Source organism: Homalodisca vitripennis, chromosome 5, assembly GCF_021130785.1.
Source record: "Homalodisca vitripennis isolate AUS2020 chromosome 5, UT_GWSS_2.1, whole genome shotgun sequence".
NCBI classification, from domain to species: Eukaryota; Metazoa; Arthropoda; class Insecta; order Hemiptera; family Cicadellidae; genus Homalodisca; species Homalodisca vitripennis.
This window is the reverse complement of record NC_060211.1, coordinates 166504805-166528633: the sequence shown is the minus strand read 5'-3', so window position 1 is coordinate 166528633 and position 23829 is coordinate 166504805. Positions and strand designations below refer to the sequence as shown.

The 23829-nt window shown below is 33.5% G+C and overlaps 1 protein-coding gene across 1 annotated transcript; it reads right to left on the bottom strand.

Moving 5' to 3' along the window:
* Nucleotides 1-684: 684 nt before the first annotated feature.
* On the bottom strand, nt 685-23245 carry LOC124363698 (leucine-rich repeat and guanylate kinase domain-containing protein-like). Its single transcript, XM_046818960.1, has 8 exons — nt 22787-23245; nt 20660-20869; nt 18636-18851; nt 16077-16230; nt 11038-11259; nt 5481-5581; nt 2821-2909; nt 685-815 (listed from the first exon to the last, which is right to left on the bottom strand). Exons 1-7 carry the CDS (start codon nt 23243-23245, stop codon nt 2868-2870), a joined length of 1404 nt encoding a protein of 467 aa, XP_046674916.1. The 3' UTR covers nt 685-815; nt 2821-2867.
* Nucleotides 23246-23829: the final 584 nt, after the last annotated feature.

Sequence of the window (23829 nt, the reverse complement as noted above, 5' to 3'; positions counted from 1 at the left end):
AAGACTGGGAGACAATGGATAATACTTTTTCCCCTTGTTTGATGTCACCATCTTCAAAATGAGTGGGTAATTTTAAAAACTGATATCAGTTATGCGTTTTTTTTTTACCTGAAAGACCCCTACAATCTAAGTTTCATGCAAATCAGTTTGTAAATTGCTAAAAACCCTATTTAGCGGCTGCCATCTTAGAATGGTGATAGCAACTTCTGGTTTGAGTCAAAACAATATTTTTATTTCCTTTCCAACAATGTGTCACATGTGGGAGTTTGCCATTTGAAAATTTCATATTGGGTTGCCCCCTACATTTTTTACACACCCAAAAGTAAATCTCATTGAACCAACAAAAATCCTCAAATTTTTATTTCAATTGGTCAAACCATTTAGAAATTGGTAACGACTGACTTAAATGACTCTGCAAATGGATTTAAATTGATAAACTGTTTTAACCACTATCTATCTACATTTTCCCATGCAAAGTGTAAAACTAGCAAATACAGTTACTGATTAAAACTCCTTACATAGTATATGTATATTTAGGTACATAATCCTGACTATATCAAGAATAAATTGATTAAAACATTTTCTCAGTTAACAAGTTAAATAGTGCAAATTAAATTTAAAAACTAATTTGTTTATTAGCCTAGATGAAAATTATAGAAATTATATTATTTTATATTAACTCACATCAAGGCTGTTGGAGGTACAAGTATTGCTGTTGTTCATTAATGTTTTGGAAGTTTTACATTCCTGAGTATCATAATTAGTTTCAAAATACCTTTTTGATCCTTTTTTCAAACACTCACTGCATAATGACCCTGATGGAAAAGCATAATATTTATAAATCAATATGCTTACTAAGCAGATATACACAAAAATGCTGGAAATTACTGAGAAAATAAATTAAAATCCTAATGCTTGGTAATATTAAATAAAGTACATAAGTTACTTTAATTCTAAATAAGGTTCATTATACGCAAGAATGTAGCCAGGAAAAAATTTTTGGGGTCCAGAAAACTGATATTTTCCCATAGTGGACAAAGAGAGTAAGGCCCCATTTTGTTCCTTAAAAAGTTCTTGACCTGTTTCTTTGTTGAGAACGATAGTAAATGACAGTAATACTGAATTATTTAAAATAATAATAATCGTTTACTAAAAAAGTAATTGAAAAAATTGAAAATTGGGGGTGTCTGGTCCCTTGAACTCTCTTGCTGGCTACGTCCTTGATTGATTATATGATACAATATATTATGCTTTTAAATAATAAATTAAATTAAATGCATGCATTATATATAATTAGAGTAATTGATGCAATAACTGATTTTGTATAATACAAACTAGAGCCTACAATTTGTTATCTTAAACCATTTTTTTTTACTCTGCACAGAAAAGTGTGGAATTTTATTATAATCTGCATATAGTGATAACAAAGTATGATATTACACTACGCAACCCACCTGTTGGTAGCTTGGGGTATCCACTATTATACATCTATTCTGAAACATTTATTTTGCTTCAGAGTCAACAAAAGTAAATTAAAAATATTAATATTAAATAGATGTTTTTACATTTTTTCATACATAACCTATATGGAACCACCAAAAAGTTAATATGTACCAATCACTTGTCTTTTTATTCTGGTACGTTTGTATGTAAAGTCAAATAAAATATGTGAAACAGGTTTTTTCTCAGTTACTAAAACATTGATCAATCAACAACACCTAATTTAACTATTGTTAATTTAAGGTAGACCTTTCCAATGGATTTATAAATATAATATATTTATAAATGGTGGTTTCCATAAATAGGAATTAAATCAGTACTTTAAGAGCACTGTTTTGTTTATTATATTTTTCCAAGGATAAAAACATGTAGCTTAAAAACTTTTTTTTTTGTTATTTAAACCTGGGCAATTTCTCTACATTGCATGCTAATGAGTATCATTAATATAGAATGCCAAAATTAAAAATCGCAAAGTGTACAAAATGAGTGTATTTCCTATTTAACTTTAAACAAAACTTGCATCTTATGTCATGTTAGATAGGACTGAATCTTTTTTAACTAACAGATCAAAATCTACTATTAAGAATGGGCTATTACTGAATACTACATATGAATTTGAGTTTTAGTCAAGAAGGCCTCAAGAAATATAACAATTCAAATAAATGTATGATTTGGTTTTAAATTCTACTTCTTAGTAAGCTGTTGCTATTTATACTATTATAATTTAAACTACTATTCCCATCCAATATATTTTATATTTTAAAAATGCATCTAAGTATTAGGGTGTTTGTAATTCTAGTTTTCATTCTGAAGTTAAATAACAATATATCTTGCTGTCCAAATTCCATCTCAATAAATCAATTTTGTATTAATTAATTTATTACTTATAATATATAGGAGAATCATATGTTTTGAAAATCAGAAATATTATTATAAGTGACAAATAATAATGAAAACAGTACAGTTGAAGAAAGTGTACAAATACAATAGTTCTTTATTAACAAAATAACAAAACTTTAATTTTCTAGTTGCCTAATATACAGGATTCTGACTTTTAATATACAGTATTATTAATATAGTAATCAAATCTCAAGATATTTCAGAACTGTATTATAAAAGCATTATCTAATATTAAAAGAACAAAAAAAACTATCAAGCTTTACAAAGATTTAACTGTTATACCATGAAGATACACATGTTAATACTGTTAAAAAGTGTATTTACATAGTGTAATATAAATTGGAAAACCAATGGTATAAGTCTCAAATGTGTATTGAGTTTATTGGTATGAGTAACATGGATAACTTGTTTACGGCGTACCTGATCCTCTAGAAGTGTAGCTGACACCTGATGGGTGAATCTTATTATTATCTCTTGTTATACATTCCTTTGTTTTGCATTATATCAGCCTAAAAAATATGTAAAAAGTGCCTTTTAAAATTTATTTAAATGACCCAACACAAATATTGATATTCTAGTCTTTATACGCATCTCAATTTACAGTGTACTGTATATATCAACATTTTAGTTGGATGTGGTATATGTATTTTGGACATTTCCAGCTAACTCAAAAATGGTGACCATGAGAAAGTCTTTTCCTCCTTCTTCAGCAATGAGGGCTATTTGTGTACATACCTCCTTCTTCAGCAATGAGGGCTATTTGTGTACCGGTACATAAACTAATATGATTATTCATTATTTATGCCCTTAAAGGTTTGATTAGTATTATTATTGAGGTTTATTTTATTCACCTTTTCATACGTTTTCATGTGTCTTAAACCTCATCTTACCTACATTTGTATAAAATAAAAATGTAATTTATATTATAAGGCAGTTAACAATTATAAAACAATGGAACAGTTATAAGTGAAATGCCTACAAACCGACTGAGCCAAATAATAGTTAAGTTTATGGTAGAACTAATAAAGCATCAATTAATTTGAAATTGGCACCATGTGATATGTGTCAGTAACTAGAACACCTCACACTCAGTGAGCTAGAACACTCAACACAAGAATGTGTGGTAGTCGAATTGCAACATTGAATTTTAACATAAACTCTCCTCTGTATTTATTTATTTCATATCGTCAGCTTTTAGAAATACTGCTGTGACACTGAGCCATACTATGACTCTTCCTTAATCCCAATACACCTACTATTGCATGAGCATTGTCTTTTAGCAATGCATCTTTGCTATATCATAATTTTTTATTTATACTTTCCTGATTTGATGCTGCATTTCAGGTACATTCTTATGTTTTATAATATACAACTATTTTGTTGTTAACCCCTTAACGTTTTTCTTTTGTAGCTTATTCTATGTTGGTTTGCTGATTTTTTACTGTATTTTTCAGAGACAGATTTGTAGACTATATATATATGTGTGTGTGTCATTTTCACTATACGTGTCCGTGTCAATATCATGTAAACATAAGCCAATCGTCTATTTGTGCATTGGATATTTCCACGGTACAATAATTACTAGAAATAAAACCATAATATACTCCAGGATGGATGAAATGCAACAACAACAAGCAGTAGCTATCCGAACTGTGTGACTAAAGTAAAGTCTTCAACAGACGATCAAGGAAGAGCTGACATTTAGTCGAAAATGCAAGAACAACTTGTGCTACACACAGTTATCATAGAATCACACAATATTATGGCAGACAACAGAATAAAACAGGAACAATATAACAATGCGTAATGTTAATGTTAAGTATAACGATTCCGTAGCACCCTATACGCAAACACTATAAAAGTAATATTATGCCAAAAACCGTTACGTTTGACTTTAAAAAGTTCATCTTAAAAATATTTACATTTTTGCATTCTTAGCCTTATTTTATAAGATTTTAAACCTAAAGAAGGAGGCATACCAATCTTCAACAGTTTCTCTTGTTGCAATCAATGATGAAGACAAATGTCTAATCCTTTCAAATCATCCATTTGAAGTTGGAACGTCAAACATCCATCATTAATAGTGAATTTTAAACAAAGAAAATGTTTTGCCCAAACATTAGGTGGTAAAGCATTCCCTAAGTTACAGAAGGTAGCCTAATGTTTGCAGATTGATTATACTCTTTCCCCTTGCTTGTGATTCTTTCAAACATTTTATCACACGAAAGGATGGGAGGAAGTGAGAAAAGATTGTTTTGCACAAGATAGCTAAATGGCTACCACTGGCCCTGACTCATGCAAATCTTGTTTGGAGATATGTTGCCTACCCTGTAAAATCTTTGTTTGAGGCTACAAGTTTTCAAGCTTGTGAAGTAGAAAGATCGAATGCAATGTGGAGATTGAACTTCCCTTAGTGCCATCAATGACTTTAAAATACTTCAGGATATCATGTCAACCCTGTACAAATCCATGTGTTTTATTGTCTGGTGCAGTTTGACAGTATGTATATGGTCTAGAAATGGAAATTTTTCCAGATAATGGGGATACTTGAGATATATATCACTGTCCTGGTAATGTTCCTGAAAAACGGTTTAGTTTGGTACCAAGATGGGACTAAATGGGACATGAGTTACTTTTAATGATCATCACTGACTTCTATGTTAATTGGTTTTATATAAAGCATCATCATGGTAAAGTAACCAATGCAGTATTTTGTAATTGATATAAATAGCTCTTTACCTATTTGTGTATGTAATACAAATATTTCTTACATTTTGAAAGAGGTGTTACAATTTTTATGTCTTGCTTCACAAAAAAGTCATGCAAAAGCTAGTACATTGTGTATTTACAATTAATAAAATGTGAAAACACTGGAACCAAATTAGAATGCAGGTTTTAAACCTTTCAAAATGCTTTATTTTGCCAGTGTACTCCCAGTAGTTTTAATTTATCAACCTGCATGGATTGAATTTCTGAATATCTATTACTAATTAATGCTTTATTTGTATTTAAACGTACAACTTGAATACAGTTGTCAATGAGTTGAGAAAATAAATACAACTCAACAGAGTAAAACTTACATCAGAAGTAGTGAAGCTCGGTGTTTTAATGATGCTTTCATGAGATGATTTAGCTTTCAAATTATCAGGTTTTGACTCTGACCACCGCTTTGGTTTTTGTCCTTGGAAAATCCATATTTATGTGAAATAAAACAATGACAAACATACATTTCAGCAGTCTACATATAAAATAAAGATATGAAATGATAATCCATATATACATATTTTGTCTACAAATAGGTAAAACTATTATTTACAAAAAATGAAATATTTACTTGTGAACAAACTCAAGCACTTGTTAATTTTGTGTTAACTAATAAACATATTAACTACATTGTAAATAATTTTAATTTTCTGTATATGAAAAAATACCATTACTAATTGAAAGTAAAGGAGATATTCCAATGCAAGTAATTATCACATGACATTAAGGGGCGTCCGGGGGCCATATGCTGCGCATGTTAAATTAGTCATTTTAAGGTACACATATCTCTAAAACCTTACGACGTAACCTAATCTAATTTTTTTTATTTTTGTTATGTATGTCTTTTAGAGTATTTATGGCACAGGAATTTCTAAAATAACTTTATTTTAGGTATTTTAAAAAATTTTTCAAAAATTTTACTTTTTTTATTCAAAAATTTTGACTTTGCAACCCTGTAGAATTGGTGTTAGGTTTTAAAACCAAATTTCCTGTGCTGTAAATAAAAACCATGAAATTGTGAACAAAACAAAACAAAAACTATACTAATACCTCGAATAGTTTGGAAGATATGGGTACCCGAAGTGTAAAAAAAACAAGTTTTTCGGGAATTCCATTTATTCTAGGCTATAACCTAAACAATAGTGACTCATGTACCTCAGTGCATTCCTGCTGCATATGCTGGGTTATCTGGATCCTCCTGCTGCTCATATATATCTTCCAGACGTCTTTTAGCTGCCTCCCGCTTCTGGCGACACTTTCTTTTCAATGTCTTCCACCCCAGCCTTTTGGCGCCTTCCTTATGCGCATCTTGTCGAATCGCTTCATAACGTTAACACAAGTTTTTGCCTGGCATTAATACCTACTTTCTTAAGTACTTCACATTTAACAATGTTTCCTTTGTTGAAACAGGCAATGGCTTCGTAAACACCAAACTCAAGGGTCTTTTTTCATAACTAATGTCGATTTTGGAATACGCGACCACACCACACTGTTTAGCGACTCGCTCGGATTTTGGGTCTGTCCATGAAGGCATTTCGCCAGCAACGTGGGGTTAGCTAAGTCCTTGAAAATTTGTTTAACCTGTTCCATTACTACAGGGGCAATGTGGAAGTGTTTCATTGTGGTCATAGGCTTCTTTCTTCTGGATAGCTTGTTGGTATTTTGCACCACGTATCAGCAGTTTTCGGACACAAACTGTGCCGCTGGTTCTTCATTTGTTGAAATGAGATGGAAATACTCCTCCACCCAAACAGCCCTCTTCATATTTTTCCAGACTGTCAACATTTCTTCTAATTGCCAGCCCATAGTATAATTTGAATTTCATTTATAGCCTCAAGAGTCAACCTACCTTTCCCCCAATAGTTTTTTATCATCGGGAAGTTTTAGTTTTTCCCATTGTCTTTTTTCAGTTTGCGTAGGCGTGCGCCCATGCGTTTTTTGCACATGGCCTAATTGCACTCTTTCTTTTCTATATGAAAATCAGGACCGTATGGTTTAGCGTTTTCAACAGTTGAATAGGACGCACTGTCGCCGTCACCCAAATAATATTTATATCGCACACCATATTTTAGCTTCGGATTCCCTGAACATTTCTAAAACTCCCTCAACTTCCATTCCCCCACTCACCCCTGGTAATTTGCAGGACATCCATCTTGATGCTCTTGTTGTAGCCTATTTTTGCATCTACAGAACTTAGATAGAATTTTTACGTCAATCACCTTACCGTTCACTCCACTGATTCCACTAACGAAACCATTTAGCGATGAGTGCCCGCGTTTCTGCCAGGAGCCATCAAAAATTGCTGTTATATCTCTTTCACCATCACATTCTTTCTATTGTTTCTGAATAGCTTGTTTCATTGGAGTCCTCACACACCTCTTTTGCAGCATTAGCAAGCATTGTGTTATAGTCCCTGAATTCTGGGGGGGCTAGGCAAATTCATCATTGCGCAGACGGTCTGAGCGGCTCGCTCTCCTTTGCCAATGCTCCGGAAAGCGTAAGCTAATCTTACATTTACTTCTGCCTTCTCTTGCCATTTCCTGTTACTATTGTATTCAGACACCTCATATTTACAAGAATTACATTTTATACTGAGTTTCACACTCAGTCCTTGTCGGTTAGATGTAAATATTGAAAGCGATCCCTTGCACTTTACACATACGCCTATGCTTGATAGCAAAACCTCTAACCTACCCAGGTTTACAATGTCATTTGGACCTGCATCAAATCCACAACCTCCTTCATAGTTTCTATATTTCTCCAACTGAACACTAACCTTCTTCTCAGAAGAACTGTCTATAGGATCTGATGGAGTTTGAAAATCTAGGCTAGTTGTGCTAGGACCTAGACTAGCATTGCTGGTAGAAGTTGTAGAACCATCTAGGCCTTCTGTAGATTTACCTCCTGGGTTTCTTGTCCCACTGAATGTATTTGCCTTCTTCTTGAAAGCTTTCTTGAATCTAGGCATTTTAAAACGATACCACTACTATACAAACTTAGAAATCACTATGAAAACTGTTTTGTAAACACACACAATTCACAAAGCAAATAACACAGAAACTTTGGTTATAACAGATGACAACAAATGAGAAAGAACCATATGACAGTAAAGAACAAACAGTGTTACCAACACAACAAGTATGTGTAGCTTATATTATTACAAACTGTAGTATGTATAAACATACATCCCTCGCTCTGACGCCCTGCCAGCGAAAAATACAGTGCAGGCCATTACAAATAAATTAATTACATAAGGTTGCACTCGTCCAAATTGTATGTATGATATGTCAAATTATACTCGTAAGATTCCAAAGAATACAAAAATGCCAAAAAATAAAAATTGAAATTTTTGATCCAAAATGGACCCCGGACGCCCCTTAAAATGAAAAGAGGGGCTGTATTGGAAAAGAGACTAATCCATAACACGATACTAGCTACTAGATGTTTTCCATTTAACACAAAATATTTTGCTACTAAAAGTATGATAAAATTAATTACATATCTTATATGAGACATCTTGGTAGGCGAAATGAATACTTATATAGGTGTGTAAGTACTGTGTTGAGTATTTAACTAAATCCAGAATTTTATCTATAGGTTACAACGGTGTGGAACATTCAAACTATTATTTTTCCCCATTGGTAGTCCATGAAATCAATTTTGGTTTGCAATAAAAATATCACTTGTGAATACCCATCCCGCATCAGTGGTTTTCACGGAGATGTCTATGCAAAATTCTTTTATATGTACAAGTTAATGTCCATGGTTAAATCATCCAGGGGCGGTTGGCAAGTGCAAAGGTACATTTTAATTATTTGTTTTATTTCACCAAAAAATCAATATTTTTAAACAAACTCCTTGCTAAAACTTTTATTAAATTTGCAATATATCTTAGTATATTCTAAAATAAATTGTTTAGACTGCTTTTCTCTAAAGATTTTTCACTAATAGATTGAGTTATAATTTTGAGAAGAATAAAATGAAACGAAAACTGACTTTTCATACAAAGAACATTCATATTGATGATGGATGACTTTATTATGTTGGCCACATGTGCAATTGGGATGTGTGCCTCTATTCCTCTGAATTTAATTTGATTCCAGAGCTAAAATAGGTAGCCTTTTAATATTTATGGGTTTATTTGAAGGAATGGATCACAGTTCCATCAGGGTCAGAATGTCTTTAAAACCACACACTTACGGTTTACAATCAAGTTAAATTCTGCCCTGATGGCGTTAGAGATGCCAGGGAAAACAGTAGCTATCACACTCCTCTTGAGATACTAATAGATGGAATTAGTTAGCCAAATTGTATTCTTTTGACAATAGTTCTTCTACTTCCAATGCTAATTCCCCTCAATTTTACTTGACATAAAATGTGGCAGAATTCATGGGAATCCAAATGAAATTCCATTACAGTTATTAAATATGTTTTTAGTAATGTGATGCAATGACTAATAAATAATACTTTCTGAATATTTTCATTCGGTTCTGTAATTTACTATTGCTTCTCAGTGTTTGAGAACAGGTTTATAATAATATTTTTGTATTATAATTTTTAATTGTTATAAGTTTGCCTAAGCTAAGCATTGTTCTGAGTGTGAGTCTATAGCATCCAATTGGCTCATGCCTTCGGTTTTTTTAAATATCATGGCCATCAAGTGCCTATTTTACATAAGTCAAATACAAGTGATTTGAAGTTAAAATTCCCATAAAAATGTTAACTTAAATAAATTTAAGTGCATGAAAACAAATATATTTGAACAGTAAATGTATCATGAGTCCTGATACTGCTGTTAGAGTACTTGTGCTGATTACAGCTCCTGGACCCAGTAGATCATACATGAAAGAATCAATAAAGTTCTTAAGTACATTGATATGTCTGTAACATAACGATATTTCAATTGTAGTAAGATTCACTGAAGAAAACGTGAAAACCTGATGACCTTGGTTAGTAGATAATCTATCTCACTACCCTATGCCTAATTGGGGTAAATATGTAAAAATATTGCCTTTCTGCTTTTTCGGTTTATAAAACTGTGACTGAATATTTTTGTACAAGTTTGCCACAATTAAGATGTAATTAGTATAAATTCTAGGTATTAGACTTCTAGGTTCAGAGTCTCCTTTTAGTATGAGAATCACAGGGCTTTGTCTTTATTTTTGGATGTATGAAGCAGTAATGGTATAAACTAGCACACCAAACAGTAACAAATGTAATATTTTTTCAGTGCTTGTTCTTTTTTCCTAAAAGGTCTAGCAAAGTCACTATCAACTAAATTGAAAATATTAAAAATGTTTATACAGCTAATCATTGATTCACAGTCCCCAAAATAAAAACAAGACGGAAGTATGACACCACGTCTCTTAACAGGCTTCGCAGAGGTGGTTGCATGGAAAAGTTCAAAATCTATAGCTCATTTCAGTCTTGAGAGGTCATGTGGACAGATAGACAGACAGACAATCATACAAAAATTAGGTTGACACAAAAAAGACGCATTGTTGAACTCGTTCCTGTAGAAATGGAGTTTCATGCAAAATTCACAGAGTCAGCAAATGAAATCTTTCTCAACCTTCCCCCATGTACAAACAGATTTTTTTATTTATATAAATGAAGCTTCATCCACATTTTCAAGTAAATATACGCCAGTTTGTGTTTAATATATTGTGCGGACAGACAGGCAGAAATAAATTTTTTCAGCCTCACAAATTTGGCTTTGCTAAAGCTCAGCCAATAAATAAGTTTGTCTACGAAAATGTAGATAGTTAGTATCAACATGTAGCACACTTTGTACCAGAAGTTATGTTTGAGTAATATACTTATTATTCAAGAGTGTATACTATCACTATATAGTACAATAATTGTTCTGTATACCAGAGTTAAGATTTTTGGAAACTGCAGGATTATATTTAGTCCACAAATCCAAATCCATGAAGCAGTTCTTCAGTTTTTCACTGTAGCTTTCAACATCTTCAGTAACGCTTAAAACCAGAAATGGGCGAAGCTGAGAATATTTCATTACCAAAGCTGCTTCCAAGGTTGTATCAACTAGACCAATTTTGCCCTCAACTATGCATGTACTTATTTCATCCTGACCTGTAACAGAAATTAAAAGTTCAGGTGTGTCAAGTTCAAATTTATTTTATTTTATTCATATTAAATAACAATTTTTAACAAGACATGGGAAAAATAACAACATTTCTATTATATCTTGATAGTTTGCTCAACGTATTATTCAAATTAAGTAACTCACTGGATGGATTGAAAAAAATGAACTTTCTACTTGGATATTGTCAACAAATTTGTTGATTGGAAATGGATAAAGATAGCTGGAAATTTTGCTGAAAAATTGCTCAAGATTTCCTGACCTGAAGTAACTGCTTATAAAATGGAATGAACAAAACATTGCTTCAACAATGTGTGATCACATTACACCTTCTCAATTGATAATTTAGTTAAGTGGCTGCATTTATGTAAGTTTGATGTTGCAAGTTTTGTATTAACTGTTAAAATAATGTTTTAATGTTATTTATCTAACATACAAACAGAATGATGCATTGATGGTGGGTGGATACTTTAAGGAATTGAATGCTATTAAAAATAAAAATATTCTTTATTTCTATTTCATCTTGAAAAAGTAATCAAAAATAAAATATATAAAATACAAAAATACATGACTCTTTTTAGCACCAACATCTTACAATTAAACTTTTTCAGTTATCTCCGAAAGCACCAACATTGTATTTTTAAAACTTTTAGTAAGTATAAGTTGTTACAGCCGACTCTCGATAATTTCAAACATTCGATAATTCAAAAACTCTTGGTAATTCGAACGAAAAGGCCGCCGGTCCCCTTGAAAAACTCTCGATATTTCGAAATTTTTTTCAATGCATTTTGATACACTCGGTATTTCGAACTTAACAGAGGGACAGACTAATTTTTGAAACACGCAGTAATTCGAAGTCTTGTCGGCGGAACTCTCTATAAATTCGAAATGACGTAAACGAATTGAGGTTAGGCCGATACAGAACACGCAGTAATTCGAAGTTCACTCGACAGAACTCTTAGTAATTCGAATTGAGAGTCGGCCGGTGGGAAACACGCATTTCAACTTATTCCTGTCATAACAAGAAACTTTGCATTCCTGTGTCCCAGAGCATACTCTTTGCAGTGTTGGTTATGTTTGCGCCATGTTGTGTGGAAGTCGTGTTTGTTGTGTGTAAGAAGTGTTTGTCGTGATGGCTACTAAGCAAAAATATAAATGTCTTTCTCTTTCGGAAAAGAAAGAAGTGATCACCGACGGTTAGAAAGTGGTAAAGCGAAGTCGGAAGTTGCAAAAAACATTTCAAATCCCTGCGAGTACCTTTTCTATCATTCTAAAAAATAAACAAAAAATAGTTGAAAGTGAGTTTCCGTAGCAGGAAGAAAAAGAACGACAAAAGGTGAATATCCTAGATTAGAAGAGTGTTTAGTCACATGGCTTAGACAGTGTAGAGATAAAAAATGTTCCTGTTGGAGGTTCGCTTTTAAAAGAATAGGCAAAGGCATATGCTAAAGAGCTTGGCATCCCCAGCTTTGCAGCAAAGCGAAGGCTGGTTGACTAATTTCAAAAAACGTAATGGTATATTTTTTAAAAAGGTTTGTGAGGAAAGCGCTAGCGTTAGCGACTTGTGTGTTCCGATTGGCGTGCAGAGTTGTCCAGCTTAACAGAAAGTTATGAACCACACAACATTTTTAACACCGACGAGACCGGCTTATTCTTTAAATGCATGCCGGACAAGACATTTATATTTAAAGACGAGAAATGCCACGGAGGGAAAACATAGTAAGGAAAGGTTAACTCTTCTGTTGACTGTTAACATGGATGGTTCCGAAAAATTGAAGCCCTCCTCATCGGGAAAGGAGCAAAACCTAGGTCTTTTAAAGGTTATCCAGTCATTTTCCGTAACCTACAGCTCGAACAAAAAGGCGTGGATGACAACAGAGTTGTTTAACGAATGGTTAAATTCATTGAACAGCGACATGAAAAAAACAAAATCGTGAAATCCTCTTATTCCTTGATAACTGTTCAGTTCATAACAACCCTCCAAATCTCTCGAATGTGAAACTTCACTTTTTTCCACCAAATATAACATCCAAGTTGCAGCCTCTAGACCAAGGCATAATTCAAAACTTCAAAGCATTTTACGGACATGAAATAGTCAAGATTGTACTGGATGGAATTGACAGTAATGAAACTCCAAACATCTCTATTCTCACAGCCATGTTGATTGTTGAAAAAGGTGGAAAAGTGTGAGTCAAACGACAATATTTAACTGTTTTCGTAAGTCTGGATTCTGTGTTAACACACCCGATGAAGAACTTCAAGTTGTGCAGCCAACACCTTGGGGAATCTCACCCTGTAATAGGAGATGTTCCATTTGAAGATTTTGTGCAAGTTGATGACGAAGTTGCAGTATGAGGAACCCTTACTGATGCTGACATCTTGGCCGCTAAAGATGAAGAACAACCTGATGTTGATAATGATGAGGAAGACCAGGAGTTCCCGCCTGTCACACTGAAGGAAGCCAGCACATCCTTAAAAAAGCTGCGCCATTTTTCTCTCCAGGTAAAAGCATCGCAATAAACTACTGTAGTTAGCCTATCATTTGTTAAACTGATTTAAAAATGCCATATTCTCCACACTGCAATTTATCCATCATTTTTTTGCTGTGAATTTGATGTCCGAAAAGTAGAGTAGACTTTTTTTAACCTTAGGGTCTTAGGGCTGTAAAATCAGCTGTTTGTTTAGTTTAAAAACTTCAATGTAAATACTGTATGTCATAAGTTATAATACAACCAAACAAATTACATAATTTTCGGCATTTGTTACGAAATACGCTGTGACAGTTGTTTTCTTTCTTTTCTTTGCAGACAGAAGTTGGGGCCGGAAATGTTATCGACGCACTATTTGTGTTAAACAAGGTCGTCGATGAGGCACGAATCAACAAGAAAAAGCAATCAAAGATCACAGATTTTTTCAATTAATCATTAGAAATTAATGTTCTTTAAGTTTTGTTAGTTTGCCGTACGACATTGTGTGTATAATAAAAAAACTCTTGGTAATTCGAATTAGTTTTCTTTTCATCTCAATAAATCGAAACTCTCGGTAATTCAAAACTCTCACTAATTCGAATTTTTTTGCATGTCCCGCCAATTTCAAATTATCGAGAGTCGACTGTATTTTTATTTCTTTATCAAATTTCATTTTTATTCCTGTAATTTATACATGTATTTGAAATAATACTTTATTTAGTTATATTTATAATTTAATTTTTATAGTTATTGAGCTGTATATTAGATCCAGCTTAGGCATGAATCCTCATGTTATACTATCCCACTATTTCAAAAATACTTTGTGTGTACCCATTTACACCTAACAGTTGCTTTACAATCAAAGTATTTCAACAGCAATTTTGTTTATGAACATGACGTAATTTTAGACACGAGAATTCTAAGAAGGGATAGCATCATTTTGAGCTTTTTGCCTTCTCAGTTAGAATATTCAAGCCTTCTGAATGAGAGAAAATGTACTTAGAGTGTCAGAGACAGTACTTGGTGCCTTTGATGTTTATGACACAGTTTAAAACATTTTAACTCAAAGCATTGCACAGCATTTCACCTGATCAGTTTAATTCAAATTGAATTTTCAAATAGTTCGCGGCAAGATCGGTAAGTGAAAATAGAGTTGTCAGTTACAAACACCTGATTATATATAAGATTAAAATAGTAAATAAAGAAAAAGATAAGGCAACTTTACACTGGGATAAATTTAAATAGTTTAATTACAATAGCTACTAAAGAAATTCATAATCTATAAGCGATATTAACAAACATTAAATTAAAACGTAGTAGTTTCGGTCGGAGGCTAAACTCACTTCCGGTCTTGTTAACCTGACCACTGGAGCACATGGCTCGGGCTCTTTTTTGTTTTAACCATTGCAGTGAAACAAGTTTTGCTCGTCTTACGAAAGAGCACATGTTTCAGTAAAACTGAATAATAAGTTTAAATTTGTGAAGCAGTGATTAAAAGTTATAAATTGTGTATAAAAAATAATATTTAACTTTTTCTGTCTTTAACTATTGTAGTGGATTCACGTGGGTTGCTCTGCTAACGAAAGAGCACATGTTTCATAGAATTCAATCATTACTTTAAACTTGTGAAGTAGTGATTCAAAGTTGTAAATATTTTGAAGAGATTTTAATATTCCGCTTGGTTTGGTTTTAAGTATTGTAGTGTGATGAATGGTAACTACATGATAGTGAATGAAGTGGTGCTACGAATTTACGTACAGTACGTAAATAAATTTTATACAAATTAAATCAACGAGAGTTTTTTAATAACCTGAAGTACATCAGAGTGGTTATTATATTGTATTACTAAGACTGAGCTACGCGTAAATTCATTGATAAACAATCAAATGGTTTCACAACACGACGTGGGACTCAACACACATTGAGACTTTTTATACACAACACCACAACGTTGAGTTTTCATAGAACGTAACCTGAACAATTACGTGTTTTGTTTATTTATTGTTTATTGCATGTGATGACTTACAGTGGGCACTAACCTACATTCGACGTGAGGACCATCATATTCCGAACAACAAATGGAGTTACCAACGTGGGGATGTTAACTTAACATAATCATCATAACCGGAACTACAATGACCATAGGCTGTTAACCTAACTCTGACATCCAGATCTACGACAAGACTTTCTCAAAAATTTCAATAAGCATTGATCCACATGCAGTATATATTCCCAAATTGTATTTAATCTATATGCCGTCCTTCAAAAATTAGCAATAGTATGGTGAGCTTCTTGATCACCCTTTATAGACTCTAAAAATAGCTAAGAATTATACTTACACATTCCAAAAAAGAAACCAATTTCCTTATAATAGAAGATAAGTTTTCCAGTTTTTATCATGTTATTGAACTCATCTATAGGAACTGATTTGAGGTGATCAGTATTACGGTTTTTCTCTAATGGCAATGTAGTGTATTTTTTACACCTGTACACCTGTAAAAACAGTAATTCTTTCATTTTTACACCTCTAACAAAGATAATTCTTTCATTTGTACAACTGTAACAAAGACAACTAACATACTGCAGTTTATATAATGTAATCTCAGTGGCATAAATTTAATAGCAAAACAATTCAAGTACTATTAATTTATAACTAAAGTACGAATGTAAACCATAAAGAAATATACCCACATGATATACATGGGTTAATATGTGCCTTAAATATGAATCCTTCTGAGGAAGGATTCATAAACAAGTGTAGATTTTGAAACCAATAAGACGATGGTTACTTTGTTAATGGATTGAGAATAACTGCCTCAGCAACATGTGTGTTTTAGTAATCAGCTGTTTTAAAATAAACAAAAATTCCCTCATAATATTAACATTGGAACTTTGGGAAGCCGGTGAGACAGATAGTCTTCAGTCAGTTGTATTTAAAATCCACAAAAGGCACATCTAGAGTGTAACATTTTTTAAGTGATACCAAATATACAGAAAAATTAATAATTAAATACCTATAAAACTGGTGTACAAAAATCAAGAAATTATTTTAATAATATACACATACTGTAAATCATATAATCCGTAAAATCACTGAATAGCCATAATATATGTAAGCAATGGTGGATTAAATTCCCTTAGACATAGAAAACTTAAAAGTCTCACAGCACAGAACTGTACACAGTGCAATCTGATGGCCAGACTGAGTACTACCACTGATGGGACAGAGCAACACCAACGAATTCTGTAGACTTCTCCTAACTACCCATTCTCAGGCATCTAGGGTTGTATTGTCTATATCCTAGACCACTAGGCTTAATAAAATCTACCCATCCAAAAACCCATGTACAACACTAATGTTTTAATTTTGGATGGTAAATAATTTTAAGATAGTATGCAAAAGTAGTAGTCATAGCTGATTATGTTTCAATTAAATATTTATAATGTTTACCATCCATAAATAAATTGTGAATTTGTAATCCTTTTGGTATGTATGATAAAACATTTTTAGTGCACCCCTAGCTGGTTCTGTAAGGCTTAATAGATAATCTGCCACTGGAGATGAGAGATATTCAAACATCTACTGACAGTAAAAATTTATAAATAATTCCTTAACATTCTTTAGGTTGTGAAATCATAGTAGTATTGGAAGTTATTCCTCAGAAAGGAAGTCCAATATTCACTAGATTTCGACAATATTATTGATATCACTTATATAAGGCATTCAAGTCTAGTTTAGTCCTCTCATATATTTATTTGGATTCAGCTGATCAAAGAGAAAACCCGAATAAAAAGTCTCAACTTTATCAGAATTGGCCTAATAGAGGACAATATTTTTACAGATATTTGAATTTTGTAATAGACTGTGCTTTTTCAACATTCCCAGTTACTTTAATCAATATAATGGCATAAAGAAAAAGGACTTTATACCTTGTTTTCATTCTTGCTATTATTAATTCTATTGATGTGCATGTCACAAGCATACAGTAGAACCCCTCATATCCGGCCTCGGTTTTACCGCACCTCGGTTTATCCGGCCACTTCTCGAAAGCCAATATCGAAATTTATTTACCACGGCTTGCAGACGCGCAGTTGCACGCACTAGTCTCCCACGACTCTTGCGTTATTTTGGTGTATCTATTTGTTTACATTTTCCTGTGTTGTCCTCAGTTGAGCTAATAGGTTTAAACCTGTAAACAGTTTCGTTGATTATTTCCAGTGCGGTTAGTACAGTACAGTACAATTGTTTTGTTTCGTCAAGTGCTGTGTACTGTATGTTGGTTTTATCCGGCCGAATCGTTATCCGGCCAGGGGCTCGGTCCCATGGTGGCCCGGATATGAGGGGTTCTACTGTATGGGTAAAACAGTGTACCTCATGGGCGTATATAAGGGGGGTGATTCAGGGGGTCCAAGCCCCCCCCCAAATCTGAAAGACAAATATTAAAAATTGCACTTAATATTTTTAGAGGATATTTTGTACTTTATAAACCCACCTTTATGTCAGCTCCACCCAATAAAATTTTTTATACATGCCACCAGTGTTTCTAAATATTTTGAAGACCAGAAATTTTAATGTGACATCCTATAATGTGACTATAGTAGCTATGGGCAGGTTAATCTCCTCTATATATTTAAAGTTTAAGATCATCTTTCTACATAGACTACACTCGTTGGGATGTAAACATCCACATTATATTTCATATATAATTCATTACTAGAAATATCATAGTTTTAATGATTCAAATGGAATCTGTGATATTAGTGAATAACTTTTTCATTATGATTGGAAGTTAAGGGTTATCTGAAGACATTTTTTGAAGGGTAGTTGCCATGGTCCGGTTATTAAAAATGTAGCATTAAAATTGAGTAGAGTTAGAAAACGTACAAGTACAAATTACCTGATTGGGAAACTTGAGGATAAGTGCCTTAGCGATTTCCTCTCTCCCGTTCATAAATGTTCCTACCAACACCAACAAAGGCACTGGAGGTTCATCAGACGGGATAGTTTCTGTGTTGATTTCTCGTAATGCCAACTGGTTCCACAGCTCTAATTTGGTCCGCAGATGTTGGGCACTTGTAAAAATGTCTGGCTCCAGCAACATTTTAGCTGCTACCTGAAGCAGAAAGGGAGATAACAATAATTATTATTTCATGGGCAGTGTGAGTAGTGAATGTGTAATAAATCAAAGAAAAACTTCAATGAAAATAATTTATATATCATTACTACATTATTACTCATTAATTAAACAGTGACCAAAGCATGATGTAAACTAAATTTCTTCTTCATTAAAAAATTATACATTTAAAAATGTTTGAGTAAACGTAAATTTTAATAACAACAAAATGTAGAAACATAACTGTACTTACTTTTAAAACAATTAGTAAAACATCATCAATAACTTTTATTATACAGAGTGTCTATTTTAAATCTTAAAAACTACTAAATTTACAAAAATGTTTAAATGGAGAACTGTACTTGTTTTTCAGTAACCATTAAAACTGTGAAATTGTAGTTTAAAAATGCTACCAGTTTCCAATATAGTTGGGCACTTGTAAAAATGTCCGGTTCCAGCAACATTTTAGCTGCTACCTGATAACTCAAATTAATGTCAATGGTTATAAATGTGTAATAAATCAAAGGAAAACTTCACTGACACATAATTTGTATTTCATCATTTTTATATAAAATAATATTTGTACACTTCTTTATTGTTGGCAATTTTCTTTTTGATCTACTTGTTAAGAAGCTACAGCCTACTATTCTTTTTAATGCCACGTTTTTACACACCTTCTTTACATAATGAAAATGATTTCAAATGTAATGAAAGAATAAAAGATTTTTGTAGTTAAGTAAACTATTAGTATCATATAAAAACAATACCAAGATCACTATAAAACCCTAGTGTAATCAATTAATATTGGTTAGTGCAATAACACAAATGAGTAGAAAAATGGAATATAACATACCAGATTGCCAACTACAATAGTAATTATTTCCGTACTATTCCATTTTATAACAGCAAATTAAATTAGATATACTTTTTTTCTGATAAAAATTGTATTCTCTGTAAATCGTTTTAATGCATATTAAACATTTATATTTTGTCCACTGTTCCAACAGCAAAAAAAATATACACTTTATAATTATGCTATATCACTAACATTCATGAAAAAATTCTGTCAATGTGTTTGTTGGCAAGGTCCCCTACAAGTTTGTGACTTAGCAAGTCAACAAAAATGTATACAAAAACAACTGAAAAGAATTGAATTGAAATAATCTTTTGAAAGTTTTGACCACTACTATATAACACTGAAAAGCTCTCATACTTACTCGTTCACTACACTTTATGGGAACAGTATCAAGTATCCTGAGGTTGGGTAAAGTTTTTGAACACTTCTAAATAACACTGAAAACCTCTCATACTTACTCGTTCACTACACTTTATGGGAACAGTATCAATTAATTAATTATCCTGAGGTTAGGTAAATTTTTTGAACACTTCTACATAACACTGAAAACCTCTCATACTTACTCGTTCACTAGGCTTTATGGGAACAGTATCCTGAGGTTGGGTAAAGTTTTTGAACACGTCTAAATAACACTGAATAGCTCTCATACTTACTCGTTCACTTCACTTTATGGGAACAGTATCAATTAATTATCCTGAGGTTGGGTAAATTTTTTGAACACTTCTACATAACACTGAAAAGCTCTCATATTTACTCGTTCACTACACTTTATGGGAACAGTATCAAGTATCCTGAGGTTGGGTAAATTTTTTGAACACTTCTAAATAACACTGAATAGCTCTCATACTTACTCGTTCACTACACTTTATGGGAACAGTATCAATTAATTATCCTGAGGTTGGGTAAATTTTTTGAACACTTCTACATAACACTGAAAAGCTCTCATACTTACTCGTTCACTACACTTTATGGGAACAGTATCAAGTATCCTGAGGTTAGGTAACAAATAAATTACGAATTCTCTGTATCCGATGTTAGAGCACACAGGATTGTTGGTAATATTCAGTTCATAACATTTGGTGTCACCCTTCAGATTGTTGATCTCGTACAGTTCCGTCACACAGTTACAGCTGATGTTGAGCTTCTTCAGTGTGAACAGGTCCTTTGTAACAAACATTTAAGATCCTTAACACTCATCATTAATTTCGCATTAAGCTAAAGTTACTCCTACTTTTAAAATATCCACAGTCCAGTACCTGCATTGATAATATTTTTACAAATATGAAAACTAAGTCAAATGTAATCGATACTCAGGTTCTGGATATTTGCATATTATACCATAAAGCTATTATTTATTGTTATGCTTATAAGCCATCTGCTCAAGTCACTGACAAATATTAAAAACTCGTTAAAAAATTAAAACATTAACAAATCAAAATTTATCAAAATTGAAATTTTTTATTTCAGCAATTTTATTTTTATTTTGGACAAAAAAAATGCAAACGAAAACTTTGAAACTTCAAAAATAGTTTATTATTGTATTCAATGAAGTTTAATGCCAAATTTGAAATAGAGAACTGGAAATGCAATAATAATGTAAACTGAAAATTTCAACTACAAATCTTACTTTGGATACAGTTAATGACCAACTGAACAACTCTGCTATAGGAGTAATACAAGAGAAATTACTTAACGTTCACAACTTAGAAGAAACGGATTTGGAAACTTCTCTTTCGTTAGCTGCTGAAGTTGGTAATGCCCTACTAACGGAAAACCAAAAATTAAAGCAGGACTTACTTGATATGACACTTAAAAAACACAAAACTAACACAGGACTTTGAAGAATTAAAAACCTACTCTGAAATAAACTACCAATCACAGATTGAAGAGCTAGAAAATGACAGGGAACAATTACTAAACAAATACAACAAACCAGTAGAAAATTTAAATTGTATTGAAAACCAATTAGAAAAAGAAAAAGAAATCCGGATAGACCTCACTAAATTATTTGAAGATCAAGATAAAGAAAAGGAAGAGACCATCTGCAAACTTCTAAATGAAGTCAAATCCCTCACTCAGTTCAAAACAAATCGGACTAGCCAGGACTGGGAACCTAAAACTCTCAAAGATATGGAAACCCAAACTAGCAACACTGAGACACCCGATATAAGTCCTAAAAGTCTAGTCTTTGTAGGGTTAGAACTAGTTCACATAAAGAGGACGGCAAGACCAAGCTGAGGAATTTATGAAGACTATACAAGCACAACTGCAATATACCACTTCGTATCCTAACTGTCCTAGTAACTGCTCAGCTAATGATGATAAAGATAGTGATGGACAAATCAATTGTAAAATATACGACCACTCAGATTTTCAAAGCCTGACAGCAGATAGAGACTCAAACACTACCCCAAGAATCAGCCAAACCTGTAGAAAAAAAACTGAATACTTCTGTAACAAATACTGTGACTAAAATTATCAGACCATCAACCCCAGAAACCAGCCAAACCTGTAGAAAAAAACTGAATACCTCTGTGACAAAAAACGTGACTAAAAATATCAAAACTGCAACCCCAGGAACCAGCCAAACCTGTAGACAAAAACTGAAGAAAACTAACACAACATCATCAGTTAGGAATGAAACCAACTATTTTAGCATCTCTTTACAGACTGCTAAATATGCTGCGGGTAAACAATACCTCTCTAACCAAGTCCAACCTAACACCGCTAACATTAGAAAAGAAACCACCAATGACCGCAATAATTCGTCCAGACAACGAACATTTTGAGGAATTCTTCATGAAAAACATAGATTTTTTTAAAAGAGTCAATCAAAATTTCTGGGGGGGGGGGGGGTGGGGGGGGGGGGGGGTGGGGGGGGGGGGGGGTGGGGGGGGGGGGGGGTGGGGGGGGGGGGGGGTGGGGGGGGGGGGGGGTGGGGGTTTGGGGTGAGAATACAGTAATGTAATTCACAAGAGATGAGTCGCCTCGTTCGACACCTAGAAGCATCGGTCCACCCGATGTGGTGCATTCGAAGTAACGCACTACGAGTCGGGGAAGTACAATCCAGGTGGCCGACCCAAGGCCACAAAACCGTCATGATCACAGCCTTGGTCATCAATGCTTGGTCCACCCATACTCTATGTATGATATGGCTGGGGTAGTAATGTAATTCACTACGATAAGTACAATCAGGTGGCCGACCCAAGGTCACAGTAATGTCATGATCACAGCCTTGGTCATCAATGCTTGGTCCACCCATACTCGATGTAGCAATCGGTCTAGGGCAGTGCATTTGAAGTAACGCACTACGAGTCTGAGAAGTACAATCAGGTGGCCGACCCAAGGCCACAAAACCGTCATGATCACAGCCTTGGTCATCAAATGCTTGGTCCACCCATACTCTATGTATGATATGGCTAGGGTAGTGCATTCGAAGTAAACGCACTACGAGTCTGAGAAGTACAATCAGGTGGCCGATCCATGGCCACAAAACCGTCATGATCACAGCCTTGGTCATCAATGCTGGTCCACCCATACTCTATGTATGATATGGCTAGGGTAGTGCATTCGAAGTAACACACTACGAGTCTGAGAAGTACAATCAGGTGGCCGACCCAAGGCCACAAAACTGTCATGATCACAGCCTTGGTCATCAATTACTGGTCCACCCATACTCCGGTGTATAATGTGACTGGAATACTGTATCCAAAGACATCATGCTCTAAGAGTTTGAGAACTACAATCTCGTCTCAAGGTCACACTGATCATTATGGTCATATCATCCTGCGTATCTATTTTTTTATTTATCCATCACCTCGGTGTGATGTTGCTTATATAGTACGCCCGTAAGGATGCACTATGAGTCGGAGAAATACAATCAGGTGGTCGGCTACAAGGTTTACGCTGATCATTATGGTCATGGCATCTTGCGTATCTAATTTTTATTACCCATCATCTCGGTGTGGTGTTGATATAGTATGTCCTGAAAGATACACTAAGAGTCAAAGAACTACAATCAGGTGATCGGCTCAAAGTCGTACTAATTATTATGATCATGTAAATTTTGTGTATCTATTTTTAGTTATCTATCATCTTGGTGTGATGTAGCTGATACAGTGT

What these genes read in the sequence shown, in the direction of transcription:
- LOC124363698 (XM_046818960.1), bottom strand. Translation starts at nt 23,245, where the DNA reads ATGGGTGGACCAGCATTGATGACCAAGGCTGTGATCATGACGGTTTTG. An exon ending in TGACGGTTTTGTGGCCTTGG is followed by an intron (nt 20,870 to 22,786) that starts GTCGGCCACCTG and finishes TTTGTTACAAAG; the next exon opens with GACCTGTTCACACTGAAGAA. An exon ending in TGGTTTCTTTTTTGGAATGT is followed by an intron (nt 11,260 to 16,076) that starts GTAAGTATAATT and finishes TTTCTGTTACAG; the next exon opens with GTCAGGATGAAATAAGTACA.